The sequence below is a fragment of the Sturnus vulgaris genome, chromosome 7, assembly GCF_052056855.1.
Source record: "Sturnus vulgaris isolate bStuVul1 chromosome 7, bStuVul1.hap1, whole genome shotgun sequence".
Taxonomy (NCBI): domain Eukaryota; kingdom Metazoa; phylum Chordata; class Aves; order Passeriformes; family Sturnidae; genus Sturnus; species Sturnus vulgaris.
The window spans coordinates 8,619,131-8,640,024 of record NC_142249.1 but is presented as its reverse complement, the minus strand read 5'-3'; the positions used below and the strand labels follow the sequence as shown (position 1 = coordinate 8,640,024).

The 20,894-nt window shown below is 38.6% G+C and overlaps 1 protein-coding gene across 10 annotated transcripts in view; it reads left to right on the top strand.

Moving 5' to 3' along the window:
* The window catches only part of PCNT (pericentrin), a 68,241-nt gene that overhangs the window by 34,290 nt on the left and 13,057 nt on the right, over positions 1-20,894 (top strand). For 7 of the 10 annotated variants that reach the window (XR_015804755.1, XM_088167736.1, XM_088167732.1 and 4 more), the window contains exons 28-41: positions 301-444; positions 4,299-4,528; positions 4,947-5,066; positions 5,573-5,593; positions 7,669-7,896; positions 10,434-10,604; positions 11,653-11,805; positions 12,234-12,404; positions 12,692-13,804; positions 15,624-16,139; positions 16,838-16,934; positions 17,380-17,534; positions 20,284-20,481; positions 20,713-20,883. Coding sequence is in view for 9 of the 10 variants with exons in the window: in XM_088167736.1 (XP_088023862.1) it covers positions 301-444; positions 4,299-4,528; positions 4,947-5,066; positions 5,573-5,593; positions 7,669-7,896; positions 10,434-10,604; positions 11,653-11,805; positions 12,234-12,404; positions 12,692-13,804; positions 15,624-16,139; positions 16,838-16,934; positions 17,380-17,534; positions 20,284-20,481; positions 20,713-20,883 (3,488 nt within the window). In the remaining variant the exon portion in view is untranslated. The remainder of the gene's footprint in view (positions 1-300; positions 445-4,298; positions 4,529-4,946; positions 5,067-5,572; positions 5,594-7,668; positions 7,897-10,433; positions 10,605-11,652; positions 11,806-12,233; positions 12,405-12,691; positions 13,805-15,623; positions 16,140-16,837; positions 16,935-17,379; positions 17,535-20,283; positions 20,482-20,712; positions 20,884-20,894) is intronic. The other 3 variants (XM_088167733.1, XM_088167731.1, XM_014891714.2) reach the window with 2 other exon arrangements.

The window sequence follows — 20,894 nt, the reverse complement described above, 5'->3', positions numbered from 1 at the left end:
CTCATCCCAGGCCATCAAAGCATAATGAACCCTATTCGAATTCTACAGATTTGGAGACACTCTGTGATGTGTCAGCCTCATAAAACCTTGATAATCTTAGAATATGTTAAATAGTACATTTTATTCCTTAAGATAGTTCAAAAGCCTAGCTACAGTATAAACATAAGTCATCTTTTACTTCCTCCTTTTTGTGTCACCTTCTATTGTTTGGCAGAAATTGTTTACTCATGTTTTCAAGCTGCTTTCTTCGAATAGATGAGTTTGTCTATGGCTCTATTTGCATTCTGATTTGCCTTCCAGGCATTATTGAAGGCTATGTTGCAGAAAAAGCTGCATTAGAAGAGGCCTTAAACCTGAAAGAGGAATCTGAGCGTCGCCTTGTTGTGGAGCTGGAGAACCTGCGGGAGCGTTTCCAGGAGCTCACCCAGGAGCAAGCAATCCTTGGTGAGTACAGGACACAGCATCGTGAGCACAAAACAAAGCTGCCTGCACTCAGGGCACATTGCCATGCCCGTCTGCCATGGGTCACAGCTTGGCTTGATGACCTCATGAGCAGCTCAGACTAATACACAGCTAAGAGGACCTTCCTGTAAAGGCAGAAAGCTCTACAGACGTGGATCAAGGCCATCAGGAGGTTTGTGCACCATAAAGATGAAATGCCTAAAGGTCGGCACTGTCTGTACTCCATACGCATTTTTGGTGCTTTAGAAGGTGAAATGGATCACACTGCCCTATTTGTCTTGTACACGTGTCTGTGTTTTGATTTCTAGGAGCACCTGTTGCTAATGTAGCACAAAAAGAAGGTTCAGGTTTGTAATGAAAAGTGTGGGTTTTTTCTTGCCGTGTTGTAACACTGAGTGAATTTTAGTTATTTTAACAATGAGGAATAGTACTTAATTATGAAGTCCAACAGGTTACTGATTTGATAAGTATCTTGGCCAAAAAAAGCTATGACTTCTGTGATGCAAAATTAGGTATATTCAATTCAATAATGAATATTTGAAGTGAAAAAGATGTTTTGCTGCCATCAGGCTTAAAGTGCATTGTGCCATTGTCTTTGTATTTTCCAGCTTCATTTTTTTTTTTTTTTGAGGGGATGGAGTAGGTTGCAAGCTGGTTGTGACGTTCTAGTGATACAAAATGGGCTGTCAAAATGAGTTAACTAAGTTAAGGGAGGGAGGGAAAAAGTAAAATATTTGAGGTGACATAAAACTGAGCTAAAAAAGTACAGCAAGAATTGAAGGAGGAAGATGAGAGAGATGTGGCTGAAGGGATTGGTAGGTCAGAAAAAAGGAAAGCAGAATGGTAGGGAAGTCTGTTAAAGAAACAAGAGGAAACCAGAAATAAGCAGGAAGGATCCATAGTTGTACACTAATTTTGGAAGTCAAGTGCTGTAGTCAAATTTGTAGATGCCAAACTGAAAGAGAAATTTTCTTTCCTATGAACTAAAGTTTGCATACTTAACCCCTGAGTGGCTAAAATTTAGATCTGGTAAATTCATAGTTGCCATTATTGTTTTGTGGTCTACTCAAAATAGAATTCTCGTATTGTTTTTTAGATTAATTTTACTTATACACACATATATAGTCATAGATTCTTGCATATTCACTGTCTCTTGTTTCTGAACTTTTTCTTTTCCCCAGAGAGTGTGAGCTAAGTAAACCAAATCACTCAGGTGAATAAAAAGTTACATAGGTAAATTCCTGTTAGCGTCAAAAAGCTGCACTGAGCTTTCTTACCCATTACTGTATCTTTATTCCTTCTGTCCATTCAGATCTCCCTCAAACACTATTTTTAAATTAACCTATTTTTGGTATCCACCTCACTGTCCTGAAATTTGCTGCTGCCCTCTGAAGGAGAGGGAATGTAAAACCGAGTTGGTTGTGGTGTATTTTGGGATTGACATTCTCCCAGGAGCTGCAGCCCAGCTCGTGCCAGCAGCTCCTTAGAACTTGAACAGTGACTTTTGCTGCAAGGGCCAAGTCCTGAAATCCATCCCCTTTCCTCCATCCCAGCCATTTGTAGTACTCTTCCTCAGGTTTGGAATTGTTTGTAGTATGTGGAAAACAAGATAAATATAAATCCTATTGTTTGGAGTTGATTGACAAGGGCTTATTCCTTGAAAAGCTGACATCTCCTGCTTTTCATGTGGAGTACTAATGTGAGTAGAATGGCCTTGCTAATGAAAACTCTTTTGGAATGGGGCTTGGCATTTGCTAATGATCTTGGGAGTGGGAAGGAGTGTGCCGGGGCCTTTCCGAAGGGGAATTGCATGATGTGAAGTAGCACTAATAAAATGGGTTTGTGTCTACCAAGAAACAAATCTGTGAGTTAATGATCTGTTGGTGTGTTGCTTGAAATTCTGTTTATACACTTGGGGAACTTCTGCTTAAAAAAAATTAAAAACTTGTCAGGAAGATTGTGCTTAGAGGTTGCCAAAATTTGATACCTGCTTTCTATGAAGTACTGCTGATTCCAGGTAAAATCTGTTTAACTATTTTTTTGCAATTCATTTGCATTTGTGTCTGAGGAGGTGACTGTGACTGTGTTGGTCAGTGTCACCTAATCAGTATTTTGTTCCTCATAAAGCACTAGTGTTCCTCTGGAAGCTAAAACAGAAGCCATCAACCATGTTTCTTAGGATATAGGAAGAAAAATTCTTGTGCTTGTTTTCCCAAATACCAGTTCTTTTCTCTCAGGGTCAGCCTAAATCCATGACCTACCTTCCTTTGGGTGCCCAAATATCTCTAGCACCTGACCTTGCCCTTCTCTCTGCACCTTGTATTAGTAAATAGACTGGAGTGCTATTTTATTCACATTATTCACATCTCCTGCTTGGCAAAATGCAGTTCTTGGCAAAAGATATTCTCTGTCATGCAGCTATGGCCAGGATTGAGTGTCCTATTGGAATTCAGACTATTGTTGGATTTTGTGGTTCTTTTCTGTTGCATCACATGATGTATAATAGATGATGTGTACAATGCAGCTCCAAGGGGGCTGGGAAAGAAATGAGGGGACAATCTTCACTTGATGCATTCTGCCGGAGCCTGAGTTACATCCACAGCCAAATGAACTTGTGATCATTTATTGTGATTATCTAAAAATAAAATAAAATGTAGGGAGTGTGGCACAGTGATTGCACTGTGGTTATTATGTAGGCTATAATTAGTGCTTGGAGTGAAATGTAGTTGGAGTGTAGCTGTAATCCACAGCAGGATTGCTGTGGGGCTCAAGAGCTCATGTAGTCCATGTTTTTGTACCAAACTTTCCTTGTTTTTCTTTGTCTGGCTTCTTCTTTTGATGTCCAAAGCCAGAGAATTCAGACTCTTAACGTTATTTTCCATTATCCTCACTGTGGTGACATATTCCCCAATGTGTTGTGTAAATGTTGTTGCATTATTCCAAGCCTGTCACACTTTATCTTTTTATACATGAACATGGAAATTTTCATTATTTTTGCTTAATATCAAGGGCTTAGAAATGTCATTAAATATCTGTGGATAATGAAGCCCTCGAAAAAATGTGGTAGGTAGGCTGTGTGTCCCTTTTGGACAGCATCAAAACAAAGAAAAATATTTATTCCTGAGATGGAGCATAAGAGACATCCTCCCCACACTGCCAGACTCCAGTACACTTGGTCACTGCCAGATCCAACCTGTAGCAGTCGTTCAGGGATCTCTTTAAACCTGAGCATAAATTCACATTCCTGGAGAAGCTGCTCAAATTCACCATGCTGGACTAAATCCACATCTATTTTATGAGCAAGCATAAAATCCTCCTTGCTTCCCATTGCACAATCCTGGAGGAGAAGGAAAAGGCAAGGGCACACCTTTCCCCAGCCAATCAGCTAATTAATTATTGCATGTCTGGGTGCAATGCTTTCAGCAAAGCCTTTTCTGTGTGCTAGTTAGTATCATTATCTGGTGCCCCAAGGAATGAGCTTTGATTACCCTTCTCTTACTGATGATCCAGGAACAGCTAAGCAAATGCTTTCACAGGTCATAAAATTCTCTCTGCTCTTCTTGAAGCCCATCTACAGCCCTTAGCTCTCCTGTGTGACCTGAGGCATCCATGCAGTGACTGGAAATGATCATTTTTACCAGTTAGCACTGCCACCAGATGACCTGGCATGCAGGCATAGAAAAAAATGTCACTGCTCTTAACAAATCTTTGCAACCAGAGCAAAATTGTAGCAGCTTGTAATGGCATTAGGTCAGAAATCACATCCATTGAAGTGGTCATACTGTTATACCCTTCACTGAGAGCTTTTATTAATAATTTTTGTGTTTTTTACTCAGGTCTACTCAAGGAAGTAGAATATTTGTCCAAGGAGAAACTGGAGCTTCAGTGTCAGGCAGAAAAGGACCATTCCAATTTACGCTCTCAGATGAAGGTTTTGGAGGTGGAACTGGAAGAGCAGCTGCGCAGTAACCAGGACCTGACTACAAAGTTACTGGAGGTTGCTGAGTTAAAACAGCAAATTGAAGTTCTTGAAAAACAGCTTAAAAACCAGCGGCAGTTCATGGATGTAAGTGAGAGACCACATTTCCATGTGTTTGGAGGGGATCAGTTCTCATCCTGCTTTGAGTGGTTCCCAAAATGAGCTATTTTCAGTTTTGGTTGAAATTAAGACCTTGGTGTTCTAGTCTCATGAAAGAAAAAAAAGTTAAAATTTAAATTCAGTTTTTGTAGTATTGCAGGGTAATTTTTCCTTTCTATTGAATGATGGATGTATGTTGCAGTCAAAAAGGTGCTTTCTCTTTTTTTTTATTTCCCTGTAACTGTAGATACGCTTTCAGGACTACTAGAAGGTAGTCCTGATTAATTATTAGTAATTAGTTAATTATTTTTTAAATTACCACAAAAACAAAACCCGATTATTCTCGTGCTCAAGACCGTAATGAAATCTTCCAAAATATTTCGATTCTCTCTGTCTGGGTTTACAGGAACAAGCCATAGAAAGGGAACATGAACGTGATGATTTCCAGCAGGAAATTCAGAAATTGGAAGAACAGTTAAAACTGTCAGCAAAATCACAAACTTCAGGACAGTCCAGAGAGCAAAGGGTGAGTAAAATCAGACTTGGTGGCCAGTGGAGTTTTGTTTACTACAATTAAATACCAAAACTATATGTTCTTGGGGCTCTGGCTCTTGGGAGACTTTCTTTCCTGTTACCCAGAGAACAGATTTTCCCCCAGCTTATTGAACTACATTTAGGCAATGAGGGTGCACTTATATTATTTGTTATGGAGATAAAAAGAAATGTGGCATGTGCTTTAGAGTAAAGTTTGAGTCTGGTTTAAAGGAACCGAGGAGGACAACACTACAGACACTCAGCTCTAAAACACGCATCTGAGAAATTACTTTTGGGTTCTAAATTATTTTATTTTTTCCACCTAAACAGTTGTAACAGACATGTCCTTTGCCTCATCCTATTTAAGTTTATAAATGAGTCCTTGTTGACACATTTTTTATTTGTTTGATGCTTGGCTTCAAAGATTAACATTTGCTTTTTTTCCCTTTTGATTGGTTGTTTTTTGTTTTTTTTTTTACATAAATGAACATTATACAGAACTATGAATTGATTCTACAGGTATGGTAAACAGCATGAATGTCTCTTAACTTTTCTTTCTTTTTCCTTTCAATCCCTTCTAGATATGCTTTAGCTTTTTTCCTCTTCTTGAAATGTCAAGGCATGACTTGGAGCTAAGGATGCAGGTTTTAGGGTGGCAGAGTTCTTGCAGGGAATGAAGAACTGCTTTCAATTTAATTTCCTGTACACAAGTACTTAGCTGTCCTGGCTTATTGCTCAGAGGTGTTACAGGCAGTTATTCACTGGAACAGCCTTTTGCTATGGAAGGAGAAGTTGAGGTTTGGAGCATGAAACAAAGATACTGGAATGGTGGTGATAAAACTGTACCTTTAGCCTTCAGCTTTTGTTTGTGGCCTGGCTCTTATCAAAACTTAAAAGTAGTTAATTTCATTTCTGTCTATTTTTGTAGAGTTAGGGAACTGTGTACCCCATATCTTCAATATGAAGGAATTTTCAGTGAATGAATTTTCCATGCTGAAGGGCATAGCTGAAAAAAATTAATGCTGTAGCTTTGCCACCTCTCTCAGAAAGGATGAAAACTTACTTGGAGTAAAACACACCAGGATGGTAGCTTGTGACATTTGTGGGTTGGGTGAGGTATGCAGCCATTCTGTGTGCTAGGAAATGTCAGTATTTGTTCAGTTGTTTTATGCAGCTGTAACATCACTCCAAACCAAATCAGCTCAAGTGAACTCCTGATTTCTGCATGTAGCACTTACACCAAGTTTCCCCCTCTGGTGTTTGCTAGGTACAAGGTATGTGTAAGTGGGATTATTTTATGCAAAGAGTGCTGACTGGTTCTTGGGAGCTGCAGTGTGCACTGTGAGAGTGAAGGTTATGTGGAAGAGTTTTCTTAGCTACAGGATTGCAGCACCAGCTTTCCAGCAATGTGGTGTTAAAAACACGCTTTTTATGTCTGAAATGTCATGATTTGGGGATTCTGATGCCAAATTTTTGTAGGATTAGAAAGACTAGACTTATAGAAGATTTTTCTATACTTTTTTCCTAAAAGCTTTACTGTAAGGCCTGTGTTATAGTTACAGTGGTTAGTTGCTGGTGACATGAGAAGGGAGTAAGAGGCACAAACATTTCCTTGACTGTGTATGGACCTAAGCAGTTTCAAAATTGTAATGTTCATAACTTTTGGTTTTCTTAGCCAGTCTTCTACACTCTCCCTGCTTATCAATTTGACTCCTCTGTTTGCTCTAGAGTGTTTCCTGCTTTAGTAATATTTGCACAATACTTTGAAAATGTAAAGATCTATGTTAATGCAAAGAATTTTTATCTCATAACATTGAAGTGGGATTTACATCAATTCAGACACTTGTTGATGAACAAAACATTTCTTGTAAAATCCCATCTTCCTTGCTCATGAGTATTGACCAAATTACTTCTCTATTTCCACTGCTTTCCTGCCTGAGCTTCCTTTCACTATGCTAAATGATTTTATCACACCCTGAGATAGTCTGTCACACCAGAGCTCCTAGCCTTGCCTTCACCTTGATTACTGGGATGAATGAATGACTGTTTTCCTGCAGCTAAAATTAAAAATTTTTATCCTCTTCATATTTAAATAATTTTTGGAAAGCAAAGTACCTGTCCTATGTTGACTCATGGGAATCTCTGTTTGCATATTTATCCTTCAGTTCTTGGTATCTTCCTTTAAACTGGAATTCCTTGGAATATTGGAAGAGGGTTCTGAGGCTACAGAAGTAAATCCAATGCTATTATTTATAACTCATGTAATCTTGGTGGGTTTTTAATCTCATACCCAATAAACCCCATCACCAAAAGGCTCCTTGGAGAGTTTACACTCATCTAGTACTTTGAGAGTACTGCAGATGTTGAGAGAGTAGTCAAACATGTATCTGAGAGCTGCTGCATTTGGAAAACAAGATTTCAGAAAGCTAACTTTTTCATACTTTCTATGCATATTTAGTTTTATTTCCACCTGTGATTTTAGCACCACTTTAATCCGTAGTAAAACCTGCTTTAATGTGAAATGACTCTTGCTTTCCACTGGCAGAAACTGTGTTCATATTGCCTGAATATCTGTATACTGGATTTCTGTGCAGGTAGAATCTCTGCAAGCAGAAATGAAAGAGAAGATGGATGATTACAATAAACTGTTACTAGAAAAGGAGAGAAAACAGCAGGAAATTGCAGCTCGTGATAAAGAGATAGAAAACCTGGTGGCACAGATCCAAGAGCTGAAGCTCAGTGGTGCTGAGGTCTCAAAGACTGTACACAGCTTGGAACAACAGCTGCAGAAAATGAAGAAAGTGGAAACTGAGCTGAAACAGGTAACTTTAAAATTCCTATTTAAATGGGGTTGGCATTAAGTGACAGCTTATGTGACATTTATGGGGATTGTCAGTAGCATTTGTGACACTGTCTGGCACCCAGTGGTGAGTTCAACTGGTGTATTAATGGCACATATCACAGCCACAGTTCTAAATCATCTCTGGTTCTACAAATTCCAAGTCCATTATAAAGATTTATGTAGTAGGTACTTAGATATTACCTCTAAGACTTAAGTAAGACTTACTCAGTCCTACTATGGAGGCTGGTTTTGACAGTGGTCAGGTTTGATGCTTCAGAGCTCCTCTTGTGCTTGTCTGCAAAGCACAAGAAGGTGCTGAGAAGGCACTGAGAAAGTGATGTTACTGAATATCAAACATTGAGGGTCTTCAGTAAGTATCTGTGTTTAAAATCAAATTATGTTAATCTGTAGCCCTTCTTGCTCTGTGTCTGAAGTCAGATCTGTTTGCCATAGTCCAAAACTTCGAGCTTTGTTACTACTACAGAGTTAGTCACAGCCTGGAGTTAAGAATTCCAATCCACTTAGCAAAAGTTACCAAACATCTGAGTAACTTTCTTCCATCTGAAACTAAATGTTCAATGTCCTCCCAATCATTTTCTTTGGTTGAATATTGTTGAAAGCTTTGTGGAGATCTCATTGTGTACAGTCACATAGGAGGTTATGAGAAGATGGAGTCAGACTAGAAGGTGCAAATGAAAGGATGAAAAGATGTGTGTAAACAAGGGCAATTCCAATTCCACTCCTTAAAGGAAGCTCAGAGTGGCAGTGGTGTCTCTGACTGGGAGATATGAGAATTGCCTGAGCAGAGCCAACTTGGTTGTGCTTCCAGTCAGAGAACTCTAAAAACCTTTCCAAGCTTGATTTTTTTTTTTTTTTTCTGTAAAAGTACACTTGATGGTAACAGTAATTGCAGAGTTTTATTGTCCTCCAAATTCCAGCGTATGAAAAATGCATGTATTGGAGAAATAAGAGATAGGCCTGGAAATAGAATGTCTTGAATATAGAACAGTCTGTGAGGAATATTGAGTAGTGATAACTAGCAGATGGATTTGCCCAGCTGATGTGCACAGAGCAGATCTTTGTTCTGTGCTGCTCCAATTCCTTTCAGTGGTTCAGGTTACTGATAGGTGTGTAACATGGAAGCTCCTGGATGGAGTTGTGTTGGGAGGATCATTCATGCTTTTGTTTGAGATCTAAAAAGTGGGGCTAATTTTGGGAGTCTGCTCTCTTGTGGATTTTGGCATTCATGGAAGAAGACACCATGTTAGACTACATGTGAAGGACCACACAAAGTTTTACAGTGTAGCTGCATTATATAAAGCCCTGATTTTTTTTTTTTTTTTTTTTTTTTTACCTAGTTTGCCACTTGGTTTTGCTGGGTCACTGTAGAAACCTCAGGACATGACAACTGGAGAATGCCAGGAAGAGCTGAATTCCTGGGTGCAGAGCTGAACTGACACTGCACACTTGCAGCTTTGCTGACCAGGAAAGGCAGGGACACTGGAGCTAGGGCAGCCCACTTCTGCACAATCTAGGTTGCACATTGTTGCTGAAGGGTTTTGGTCAATGATCAGTGTGGTTTGGGTGAGGGCAAGAAGAATTTCTGGTTTTCTCTTACCTTTTGATACTGTAATACAGCATTAACTTTGCAACTAATTTTTATTTTTTTTAATTGCTACTACTTTCAGCTTACAATCAGAAGATGCTAGCCATGTGCTCTGAATCTTAGATCTCTTGAACTGGAGAAAAGATGGTTAAATTTATGTATTTTTTTACAAATCATACAATGAGTCTAAAATAACCTATTAAAGATCTGTGCATTAAACTATGGACAGAGTAAGTGTTGAACAGCAGAGGCAATTACTGCCTTAGGTTTCTTGCCAAGCTTTCCTTTACTATATTAAGTACAGATATGTATGCTTATTGTTTGGACAATTCCCAAATGAACCTTTCCTCCGTGGATTGACTCAGCTCCTGAGAAGGACTGTGAGAAAAGGAGGATCAAAACCCAATATTTTTAAATAAAATAAGCTATGGTAGCTTGGCAGATCACAGGTTGGACAAACTTAGTGCTGTTTTATCACATTCTGACTGAACTTGATGTTTTTGTGAGTAGGTTTTGATCTACCCAGAACTCTTAATTTCTTCATTTATGTCCATCTATCAAATTTAGTTTGGAACGTGTACGGTATCATAATAAATTTGGGAATGGCTACAAGAACGAGCTGTGATGTTCTTAAACATATAAAATGCTGTGTAACTGAGAAAGTAGAGTTTATCACTGAATGCTAAATTTTCAGAAGTTGTTAAACTTGGATTACAAAAAATAAAGGGGTAAGAACTTAAATGAGCTAAAAACTATTCAGTTGATTTGAATTCTTATTTCTTTATAGGCCACTGGGATTATCTTGTATTGAATGTGTCAGGGTCGATGAAGTGTTTCAGCAGGATTGTTCTGGTTAAGTAGGTTTGTACATTGACAGGAATAAATTCTAACATTAAAAAATCCTTTTTCAGGATAAAGAGGCATTGCAGCAGCAGCAGTACAACAACCTGATCCAGATCTCTGCCCTGCAGTCTAAAGTGGATGAAGCGAGGCACCGAGTGCCAGTGGATGGCAGCTCTGCCCCGGTGCTGAAGGAGCAGCTGCAGGCAGAGCAGGAAGCACTTCAGGCCAAGGAGAGAGAGGTGAGAGCTTTGGGAGAGTTCTTTTTCTGCTTTCTTCTGTGTCCATTTCCCTTCCTGCTGGAAAGCATCTTGTGATCATTCACGTGACTTTGAGACTGATCACCATTCGTTGTAAACTGATTTTTCTTTCCTTCCAAAGTTGAAGTAGGTAGATGAATTTTTGTTTGAGAGTGAGAGAGAGTTATTTTAAGACCAGAAAGGTCAATTACCCGTAATGGTGTCATTTAACCTGTTTTGAGAGGATGTTTGTGGTGAGTTTTTGTGTCAAGCTAAGAAGAAACAGAAAAATTGCTTACAATATGTGCAACTCTTACTGGATTTATATATATATAAATGCATGCACAATATATATGTATGCATATATAAATGTATACACAACATATAGTATAAACGATATGTTTTTACTATTATCTATTATATAGAAACATAGTCCAATTAAGGATGTGTAAAGAAGATAACAAAAATGAATTTAAGGATGGAATTTCTTTTTCTCTTACGAAGTCTCATTTCAACAATCATAATTCCCAAAGCCATTATACCTTGCTATCCACTAAGGCAAGAGATGGTAAAAAACAGTGGATGGCAACATCACACTGCAGAGAAAAGTGTAATTATTGAATCATCTCTTTGTTGTGTGTGTTATTGGGATTGGCACTGCAAAGCTCATTTCTGGCTTCTGGGAGGACAAGGATGATGTCTATATTGACTGCTTGTCATTGTTGCACATCAAATTCTAATGTCTCATATTGTTACATCAAATTACATCAGTCAATCCTTGATCACTCTCAGTACAGATTAATGGATCTTTTGTGAGCAGGTAGATTTTTCTTAAAAAAGAAAACAGAAACGCACCCTTGCAGTACTTTGGTTTTGCAGATGAGGAGCTGGAACACAAGCTTCTCACTGTCTTTTTATGTCACAGGTATTTTATTAATGCAGATGGATTAGCATTTAAATCCTTGAATTTGCTGAAGTTACTTGTCATTAAATAATAGGATGAATGAAGTTTTATCTTAGACAATTTAAACAATTATGCCTTTTTTTTCAGATTGCAAGCTTGCTAGAACAAGTAGAACAATGTAAAGAGAACTTGAACAAGAAAGATGAGGAGATATTGCAGCTGAACTTGCAGTTAGAGATACAAAAAAACTTGAGTACATCCAACATCATCCAGCTTCAGGCAGAGAATGCACACTTGCAGGTAGGTTCCTCTAGCTTTATTTAACTGCCTAAAATGTCAGAGACCTGCTTTCTTGAATGTTCAGGTCTTCGTCTCATGATGTTGTAAACAGATATTTGGGTTATTTCTCTTGCCATCAGAATGTTGCATTATCTTTACAAGACTAATGCTGGGTATCATAGACCCAAAGCCTCCCAGTATTCTAGGTTCATGCCTGTAGCATTATCTTCTACAGTGATTTGATTTAAATCAGAAACTGAGGCTATTTTCTGGGTTAGGCAGTCTGATGCAGTGGTGCAAACCCAAAGAAGCTGTAGCTGTGTTCCCGAGCTCTTCACCATTAGAGTAGAAAGGAGAATGTTTAAATAAAGCCCCTAGTTCTGCTCTGCCCTCAGGTTGAGAGAGAAAGTTAGTCCTTTCTAATGAGATTTTTGGTTTTTTATTTTCAGGAGGATCTAACAAAACTTCATGTAAAGCAAAGCCAGGACCTGGGTATTAGTGATTCCTCAGCTTTGTCATTCCCACAAGCACTGCTTGAAGAAAAGAATCAAGAAATCGATCACTTGAATGAGCAGATAAAGAGACTTGAGCATGAGCTGCAGAATGCTCTGGAGAATCAAGTAAGTTTACTATATATAAGAGTATTTACTATATATACTATATATGTTCATTGCTTGTTTTTTGCAGGAAGCAAGGTGGGCAGATTCTTATTGTGGATGCAATCTGTTTGATAATTCTCTGTGGAACGTAGAGATTATTTTGAGAAGTTACCAGCTGAAATGTGTGGTTCTTCCTGCTGTTAAATGTGTGATTTAATGCCTGTGTGACTCAGAAGAGAAATATAAACTCCATGTTCAATAATAATTGCCTACATGCAGTAATACTCAGTCCTTATCCTTTTGTTCAGGTTGCAGAAGACCAAAAACCTGAAATTGAAGAACTCAGATCACTGGTGGAGCACCTGCGCCTTGACCAGGAGAGGCTGCGTAAGGACAAGGATGAAGAGGTGGAGCAGCTCCATGGAGTAATTGAGAAGCTTCAAAAAGAGCTGGCACAATTTGGACCAGTATGTCATGAAGATAGTGACAACCAAGTTTATTTCTATGAAGTTGCATTGGACAAGTCAGTGGAAAACCTTCAGAACGAGTTGAAGAAGGGACTGGTAGCTTGCCAAGGTGATGCTGATCCAAACAGAAGAAACACATCAGTACTCTCCCAAGTGAGAGAACTTCAGGAGGAACTGGAGCTTGTCTCAGCTTCTAAAGAAGCTCTGCAGCAGCAACTGGAAAAAACGGAATTGCAGCTCAAAACGGAAGTGGAAATTTTGGAGAAAAAATGCCAACAGTTGCAAGAGTCATCAGAGCAGTCTCTTGCAGAGCTCACCTCCCTGAGAGCCCAGCATCAGACACTTCAGGAAGAATACAGCCTTTCCCAAACTCGTTTGTCTCAGAGAGAGGCTGAGACAAACATAACTACATCTCGAGTTCAAGAACTTGAAGATAAGGTGAGAGAAAGGGAAGCAAATATTCTAGAGAAAGAGATGCAAATTAAGACAATGGCAGATCAAAGAGAAGCTGACACAACTGAGCTGCAGTACTTAACAGAAAAGACAGCAGAGCTCCAAACGGAGCTGGAAAAGAGAGGTGCGAGTCAGGCACAAGACATTTACAGTCTTCAATTAGAAGTTTCTAGACTTGATTCCGAGGTGCAAGCACTGAATCAGAAAGAAGTAGCTTATCTGAGAGAAATCAAGGAACTGCAAGGGAGCACTGCAAAACTGAAAGGTGAAATCCAAGTCCATCTGAAAGAGCTCGAAGCCTTACGAATGGAAAGAGCCGAAATTCTTTCACAGCTGGAGTCTTGCAAGCTGGTGGAGCAAGTAGGTCATGAAGAGACTCAATTTCTCAAGCCATTCTGCCAGAGTAAAAGAAAAGATGTAGCCCTTAAAAATGGAATGCAGGAATTAGAAGCAAATACTGATCAGTCATTTAGAGTATTGGTTTCCCCTACTGCTAAACTGGTACGTGATTTGATTTTTAGTAGTTTTGTTTGTTGTGGAGATTTTTTTAGAATGATCTATTTCTAGATTAATAGATGAAATACATTTTTCTCATTTTACTCTGTTTTGCCTGTGAGAGTAGTTTATAGTTGAAATCCCTTATTTCTTTTCACCTGTGAGCTCTTCCCAGCTTATTTTTTCCTCCTGATCTATTGAGGATGGACAGTGAAAGGGTGGGCATGTGTAAGCCAAGCAATGAGCCCACCATGAGCTATGAGACTGTTTGCCATTCTTCACGGCTGCATTGGAGAGCTACTTGAAAACACTTCATCATGTCTCCTTTTCTTTTCAGAAATTCTTATTTACTGTGACTCTTTCTTGTAATTATTCTCAATCTTTGCTAGAGCCATTTGCTGCAAGCAACCTAATCTTCTTAAATTCTTATTAAATCACTCGTTTTTGGAAAGCAGTAGGACCCGGGTGACCCTTTTTTCAGAGAGTTGTAGAAATCTGTCATACACCAAGTTACTGACTTTAAGGGTTGGCTTACAGAGGTGATAAGTGCTAGTTAAGAGGGCTTATATGAAGAATTCCAGTATACAGAAAAAGAAAAATATTCAGTGTCAGGCTTATGTGGATTTTCAAGGCCCTGCTTGGCAGTATGTTATAATAATCATCCGAGGTAGATGACTTATTTAAAGAAATGACAGGATAATTGCTGTGTATGACATGTTAATTTTGTAAAGCAGAAATTAAGAGTGTAGCTATGCAAAACATGTGATCATTCCTGGTGTTTATATTTGCCTGGAATTTCAAATTTGGAGCAGTGACATCAATGCCTGGGTGACAGTGTACATGCAGAGTCTGCCCCAGAAATCTCAGAGGGAAAGGAAATAGGTGGGAAAAGTGTTAAATGACCCATGGAATGTCTGTATAAAGCAGCAGAATTCCAGTCCAGTGGCTACTGGACCATGTTTATACATGTAGGGAATGTCAGATCCCTGTTTAAAAAACAGAAGTAGTTTAGGATCCAGTGAAGAGAGAATTGGTGACATTTTGAAGGATATCAGGGAATGCTGGCATGCTGGGGGAAGTTAAATGATTTAAAAATCACTTTTCAATTAGAAACTTAGACTCTGAAAGGTTTAAATTGATGTTTATATGTCAGTATATGTATTTCCATGTTTAAGTGCTAGAAGTTTTTAAGTAGGCCGAGGAGGGATAATTATCAAAAGTGGAGAATATGATGAACCAAAGTAAATAAACTACCATGTCTTCAGGCCTTCATTACAGTAGACTTTTTTCTATGGATCTACCTCATCCTAGCATTAGAAAAAGTATAATAAAGCATTTTTAAAGGAACAAAGAACCCCTCCTACAGTTATGCTTGGGTTCCAAAGTGGAAATAATGTGAAAATTAGGAAATGTATTCAAATGAAAGCTGGAGGAGCAGCAAAATGAGTAAAGTCCTGGCAGCTAGCACTAGGCTTAAAACAGATGATTAAGAGGGATGATTAACACAAAAGGATTAAGATGATGGTCTGAAATGAGAGGGATACCTGTTAGTTTGTCAGATGCAATGAATAGTGGTTATGGAGAATGAAACAAAATTACCATGTTGATAGGTTTAAAATAAACTAAAATATCTTCTCAAATAGTGTGTTATTTAGACTCAGTCACAGAATCAGAGGTTAAAAGAGAAATTTTATCTTAATTGCTTAGATAAAGCAATTGAAGGAAAAAGCAATCAATTCAAAAAGCTCTCTAAGTGCATGTTTCTCAGTTTGTAACATCGTGCTCAAACTCCATTAAACAATTAATATGTGTTATTTCATTATAGGAAAAAGATGAAGTTATGTTTGACTTGACAGTTCACAATAAAAATCCCAAAACACAGATGAAGCAATCGCAAGAAAATATCTTGTGCCAGGAGTTGGACATGATCCACAACTCTGAAGAGGATCAAGATTTGGAAAAGCATTGCCAGCAAATTCATCAAACCCCTGATGCACCAAAACATGATTTGAGCGTGGACAAAAAGACTCCAAAAGATTTCCAGAATTTAATTGCAAGTATGTCTTCGTGGGGCTCGCCTGAGATCATGAGAAAGCAGGAAACAAGCATGGAACTTCAACCAGTGCTTCACCTGACACCCTTCTCAGAAGCTGAAAACACAGATTTTCAAATGGTGCACACAAGGTCATCCCTGCAAGGAGATAATTCCATATCCCTGGGATATTCTAACCTGGATGAACATGGCAGTGGGGATGCAGCAGTGGGAGTAGATAGAAAATCTCCAGTTTTCTCTGAAAGTACCTATTCTATTGATGATGATGAAGATATGGAGAAGTTTCTGGTAAGTGATATTTCATGTCTGATTTAATTCCAATTAAACAAGACTGCTCAGCCCTGTCCCCCTGGGAACATTGAGGGGCAAAGGGCTCCAAACAGTGGAAACCTACACACTGCTGGGAGTATGTCCAGTGGAGTTCTGGACATCCAATTATTAGTTTCCTACTGTGGTAATAACTGATAAATTTGTGATAACACTTAATGTGTCAGTAATTGAGGTAAACCTGTAAAACCTTTGCTACCACAGTACTCGGTGTACTGTAACAGCTCCCCACTTCTTCAGCAATCTGTTGTTGAGTGTTAGAAGAGACTCTTTCAAAACTGGAGAACACAGGCTTTTCTTTTTAATGTCAATATTTTATATATTGTATACTTATATATTGTCTATATTCTGTAATTTCACTGGAAAGTGAAGTCTATAATTAAGAAAATTTATCTTTGGCTGTATATTTTTGTGGCCTTGCTTTGATGGGTAATTAAATAAAAATACCTATATCTTAAGACTATTAAAAGAGGAAAAAATTGAGATGGAATGGCTTCCAGAGAGCACTGATGTTGCATTAATCATGGTATTTGCCATCTCTAGCACTTGGATCAAGTAGGTATTTGCTAAAATCCACACTAGTAAAAGAGTTGTCATAAATGCAGAAACCAACAGCTGCATTCAGGCAACTAAAGTAATGTGAAAAATTTATTTTCCAGCAGATGAGAGAAGCTGATAATCTGACTTTAACCCCTTCTGATTTACAAGATGATGAAAGATCAAGAGCATCTGAAGTTAGTGATGGATGTGGCAGCAGTAAGTTGAACTTTGTAGATCCCTTTTACCTATTGTTAACTTCAATATTAAAACATGTTTCTCCTTTCTTCCAATTTCTTTTACTGTGGGTCTTTTATTTGAAAGCTGTGCTAAGCTTAGGCAGGTGATTCTTTGTTTAGAAACATACATATAATATATATATATGTATATTGTACCTGCTTTTACCTTTTCATCTACAAACAGGATAGAGGCAAGGGGTTTAATTGAGTCCTGACTTAACTACAGCACTTTCTCTGGTTTTAAAGGCAACTTAAACAAGTTAAAAATCAGTAAGTTAATTGACATCTCAACCAACCAACTCAATCTGACCCTGCATTCATAGGAGCAGAAGAAATCATGGTTATTTTGCAAGTCATTGTTCTAGTTTCAAGTTCTTTCCATATTTATAACACTTTGTGGGGATGGGGGTTGTCTCTTTCTTCAGATACCAGCTCAAATTTGGCAGCTAATCTAAAGCAGGAGCTACAAACATCAGATCACCTAGATGCCAATGTCATGGCTTATCTGCGGTACCGGGCAATGATTCCAGATATTATGGAATCCATGAAAGAAAAGGAAATACTTTCACCACAGATGAAGGTAATGTATATGATTAATATGAGCATACCAGCAAATTAAAACTGGACAGCAAAAATTAAATGGTAATATAAAATAGCTGCTACATTTACACTGAAAACTGTTCTGTAATGGTTTAAACTTCAAATTGATTATGGTTCTTGTCCTTGCATTTCTTGTGACAACATTATTGACATTAGCTTGTACTTGTTAGAATTGAACTAGTTTTGCTAGGACAACACTTGTGCTGTTTTAGAATGTGGGGGTACAAGGATTGCTTATTCTGCTTTATGGGTTTGCCTTGGAGGCTTCATAGAAAGCTGTTTCAGAGGCAACCATAGCTTGGTTGGGATATCAGAGCCAGTTCAAGGAACATGAGGAATACGGAAGACTGAGAAGTGAGTTCTCACCCTAATCAGTAAGCAAAGTTGAAGAAAGTATATGTCTAGAACTCTTTGGTTTGCTGAGCAAGTTCTCAGCCATTTCAAAACTTCCACCTACAGAAAGGGAGAAATTCTCATCTCTGAGTGAATACAGTAGGTTACAGTGAGTTCTCAAGTAATAAGAAACTAGAAGCAAGTGAAATGCTGAATTCCTAGAAAGTGAATGCTGCCTCCTAGTATGCTTAGCAGGTTCCTTCAGCTTGCCCAGCACAATGGAGGAAGACTTGTGTGAGGGGAAGGTAAGCCTGAACTCAAATTCTCTCAAGCAGACTGGCACAGCTAACTCAGAAGATGGAGACTGGGCCTTTATCACTGCTCAAGTCAGAAGGAAGATCCTTCCCCCATCTTAATAAGAGACATGATGCTCTAGGGTTGGAGAAGGAAGAACACATGGAGTAACTGATGTGATCCAGGAAAAGCCAAGCATGCAAAGCCGATGGAACCATCTGCTGGCACTAGAACCAGTGCTACCAGAAAAGTACATCAGGTGTTAGTAACTGGAGATTCCTTACTGAAAGGTGCTGAAGCACCCTCTTGCCATCCAGATATTTTCTCTGGAGAAGTTTGTTGCTTACCAGCAGCTTGTATTTGTGTTATCATAGAGGCTGCCAAGCTGAGTGAGCCCTACAGACATGTGTAGGGTCTAACAGCACTTTAACAGGACAGTTCAAAGGTTTGGGACCATGGGTGATAGTCTCAATCTTCCCAATCAGATGAAGGGGACCAGGATAGAGGTGAATCCCTGGCTGTGCAGCTGATGCAGTACTCAAGGTTTTCATTTTTCTTATCATGGATTTACCTTTGAGAAGCCAGAAATGTTGGGAGCTCATGGAATTTTCCTGACTAAGTGGGACAAGAGTGTCTCCACCAATAAGCTGGCCAAACCTATAAGGAAAACTTTAAATTAGATGAGGAAGGGACTGGAGGAATGAAGAAGTCCCTCCTATTATAAGAGAAGATCAGATTCAAGAGCACCAGAGGAGCCTGGACATAGCTAAATCCATGGGACCCCAAGACATGAATCCCAGAGTCCTGAGGAAATTTTGCAGTTGGAATTGCCAGGTCACTCTCCATCATTTTTGAAGAATCACAGCAGTCAGATAAAGTCCCCAGTGATTGGAGAAAAGGGAAACATAGCACTCATTTATAAAAGCTTAATAACAAGCACTCTGGAAATTCCTGATCTTTCAGCCTCGCCTCATTGCCCAGTAAGATCGTGAAATGGTTTGAACATAAGTACAAAACTTCTTTGTGATGAGACACTGGCACAGAGAGGTGGTGGATCCCTAGAAGTCCATCCCATAATCCATTCAAAATGAGATTGGCCAGGACTTTGTGTAACCTGAAATAATAGATGTTCCCCATGCCTGTCACAGCAGAGTTGGACTAGATACAGTCTTGAAAGGTCCCTTCCAACTGAAAACCATAATTTAATTCTGTGTCTAAAAAATTCTGTCAGAGACTTCATGGAAGAGGTGAATTTTATTTTACCTTAAGAAACAGATGTTTTTTATTATTTTTTTAATTTCTTTTGTGGAGCATCAATCTAGACTTTACTGGCTGTAAGATTTGAGTGCATATTCCAGTGCTGAATGTTTTGTTTGAACACTTTATGTGCTTTCGATGTTCATGTTTACTAAAGGTTTTCATTGATTATTGGAGTAATCGCTGTTTTGATTCCAGTGACAGAAAAGCAACTCAAGTTTGTTCAAAAGTAATTTAAAAAACAAAGTGCAAGGAAAGAATATCAAGAGTTAAATAAAAGTACTCTGAGTTGTTGTTAAAGTGCATAGCAATGAGGAGCAGTTCCACACGGAGGCTGGGATATTTCTGATGAGATATGTGTAAGAAAAGGATTTAAATCTCCAGTGCTTTTCCTTGAAAAGAAGCCAGGAAACATCTGTGCATGATGTAATAGTTTGTGAACAGGGAATTTATTTAAAAGATATTATTTGGCCTGACAATGTCAGAGGAAACTATTTCCACTGTGTAAACTATTAAAACTGGTTATTTTGGGAGTTGATATTTGTACATAATTTGCTAAATTAAGCCAACGTTGTCTAAATACATAATTCAGTTTTCTGGCATCACTGGTTTAGTAACATAGCTTCAGATTTGATAGAATTTAATTTATTCCCAGGAAAGTTAGCTAAAAAGGTAAAATACAACCCTTTGGTACAAATAATAATTTATGCTTAATTGCTTCTTAGTGTGTTGATGCAGACACCTTATTTTGTTGTCTAGTGCTATCCCATCCTACTCTTACACTGCCAGGATGCTGGTGCCTGTTTCCTAACATTATCTTTTCGTGGTTTTTTTATTCTTCTCAGACTGTGCTGAAGATGGTGTATGAGGAGAGCCGTAAAATACTGGCTTTGTCAGAGCACCCCTTTGGTTTTAGGGAGCTGAAGAATGTCCCCCAGACCCGAGTGGCAATGGAGGGCTGGCAGAAGGAGGCATTATCCCTGCTGGATGCCATCCAATCACTGAAGGATTACCTCAGCAAGGTGGCAGATAGAGGAGACAAGGTATGGCTATAAAATGCCCTTTAAAGCAGGTTGTATATATATACAAATGTATATTATTTATATATATATATATACTTGTGACTTGTGTGTGTGTATATATGTGTTTAAGGAGTAAGGGACAGTACTCTTCAAACACTTCTAAAAATGCTTAAATTAATAGATATACTCTTATGAAAGAGACTGGATTAGAGATTGAGAGAGATGGCATTTTACAAAATTCTATTTTAACAGGAAACATCAGGTGTTGCTGACTGGAGAGGAGAACTTCTGCAAGCAGTACAGAGTGTGTTTGAGAAGGAGAGAAATGTGATGCAAATTGACTTGAAGTCTCACTTCTCCAATGCTGCATCTGGTGACATGAGTTCATTAGGGGAAAAGCTGGAGTATATAATGAAACAACAAGTATGACAAGC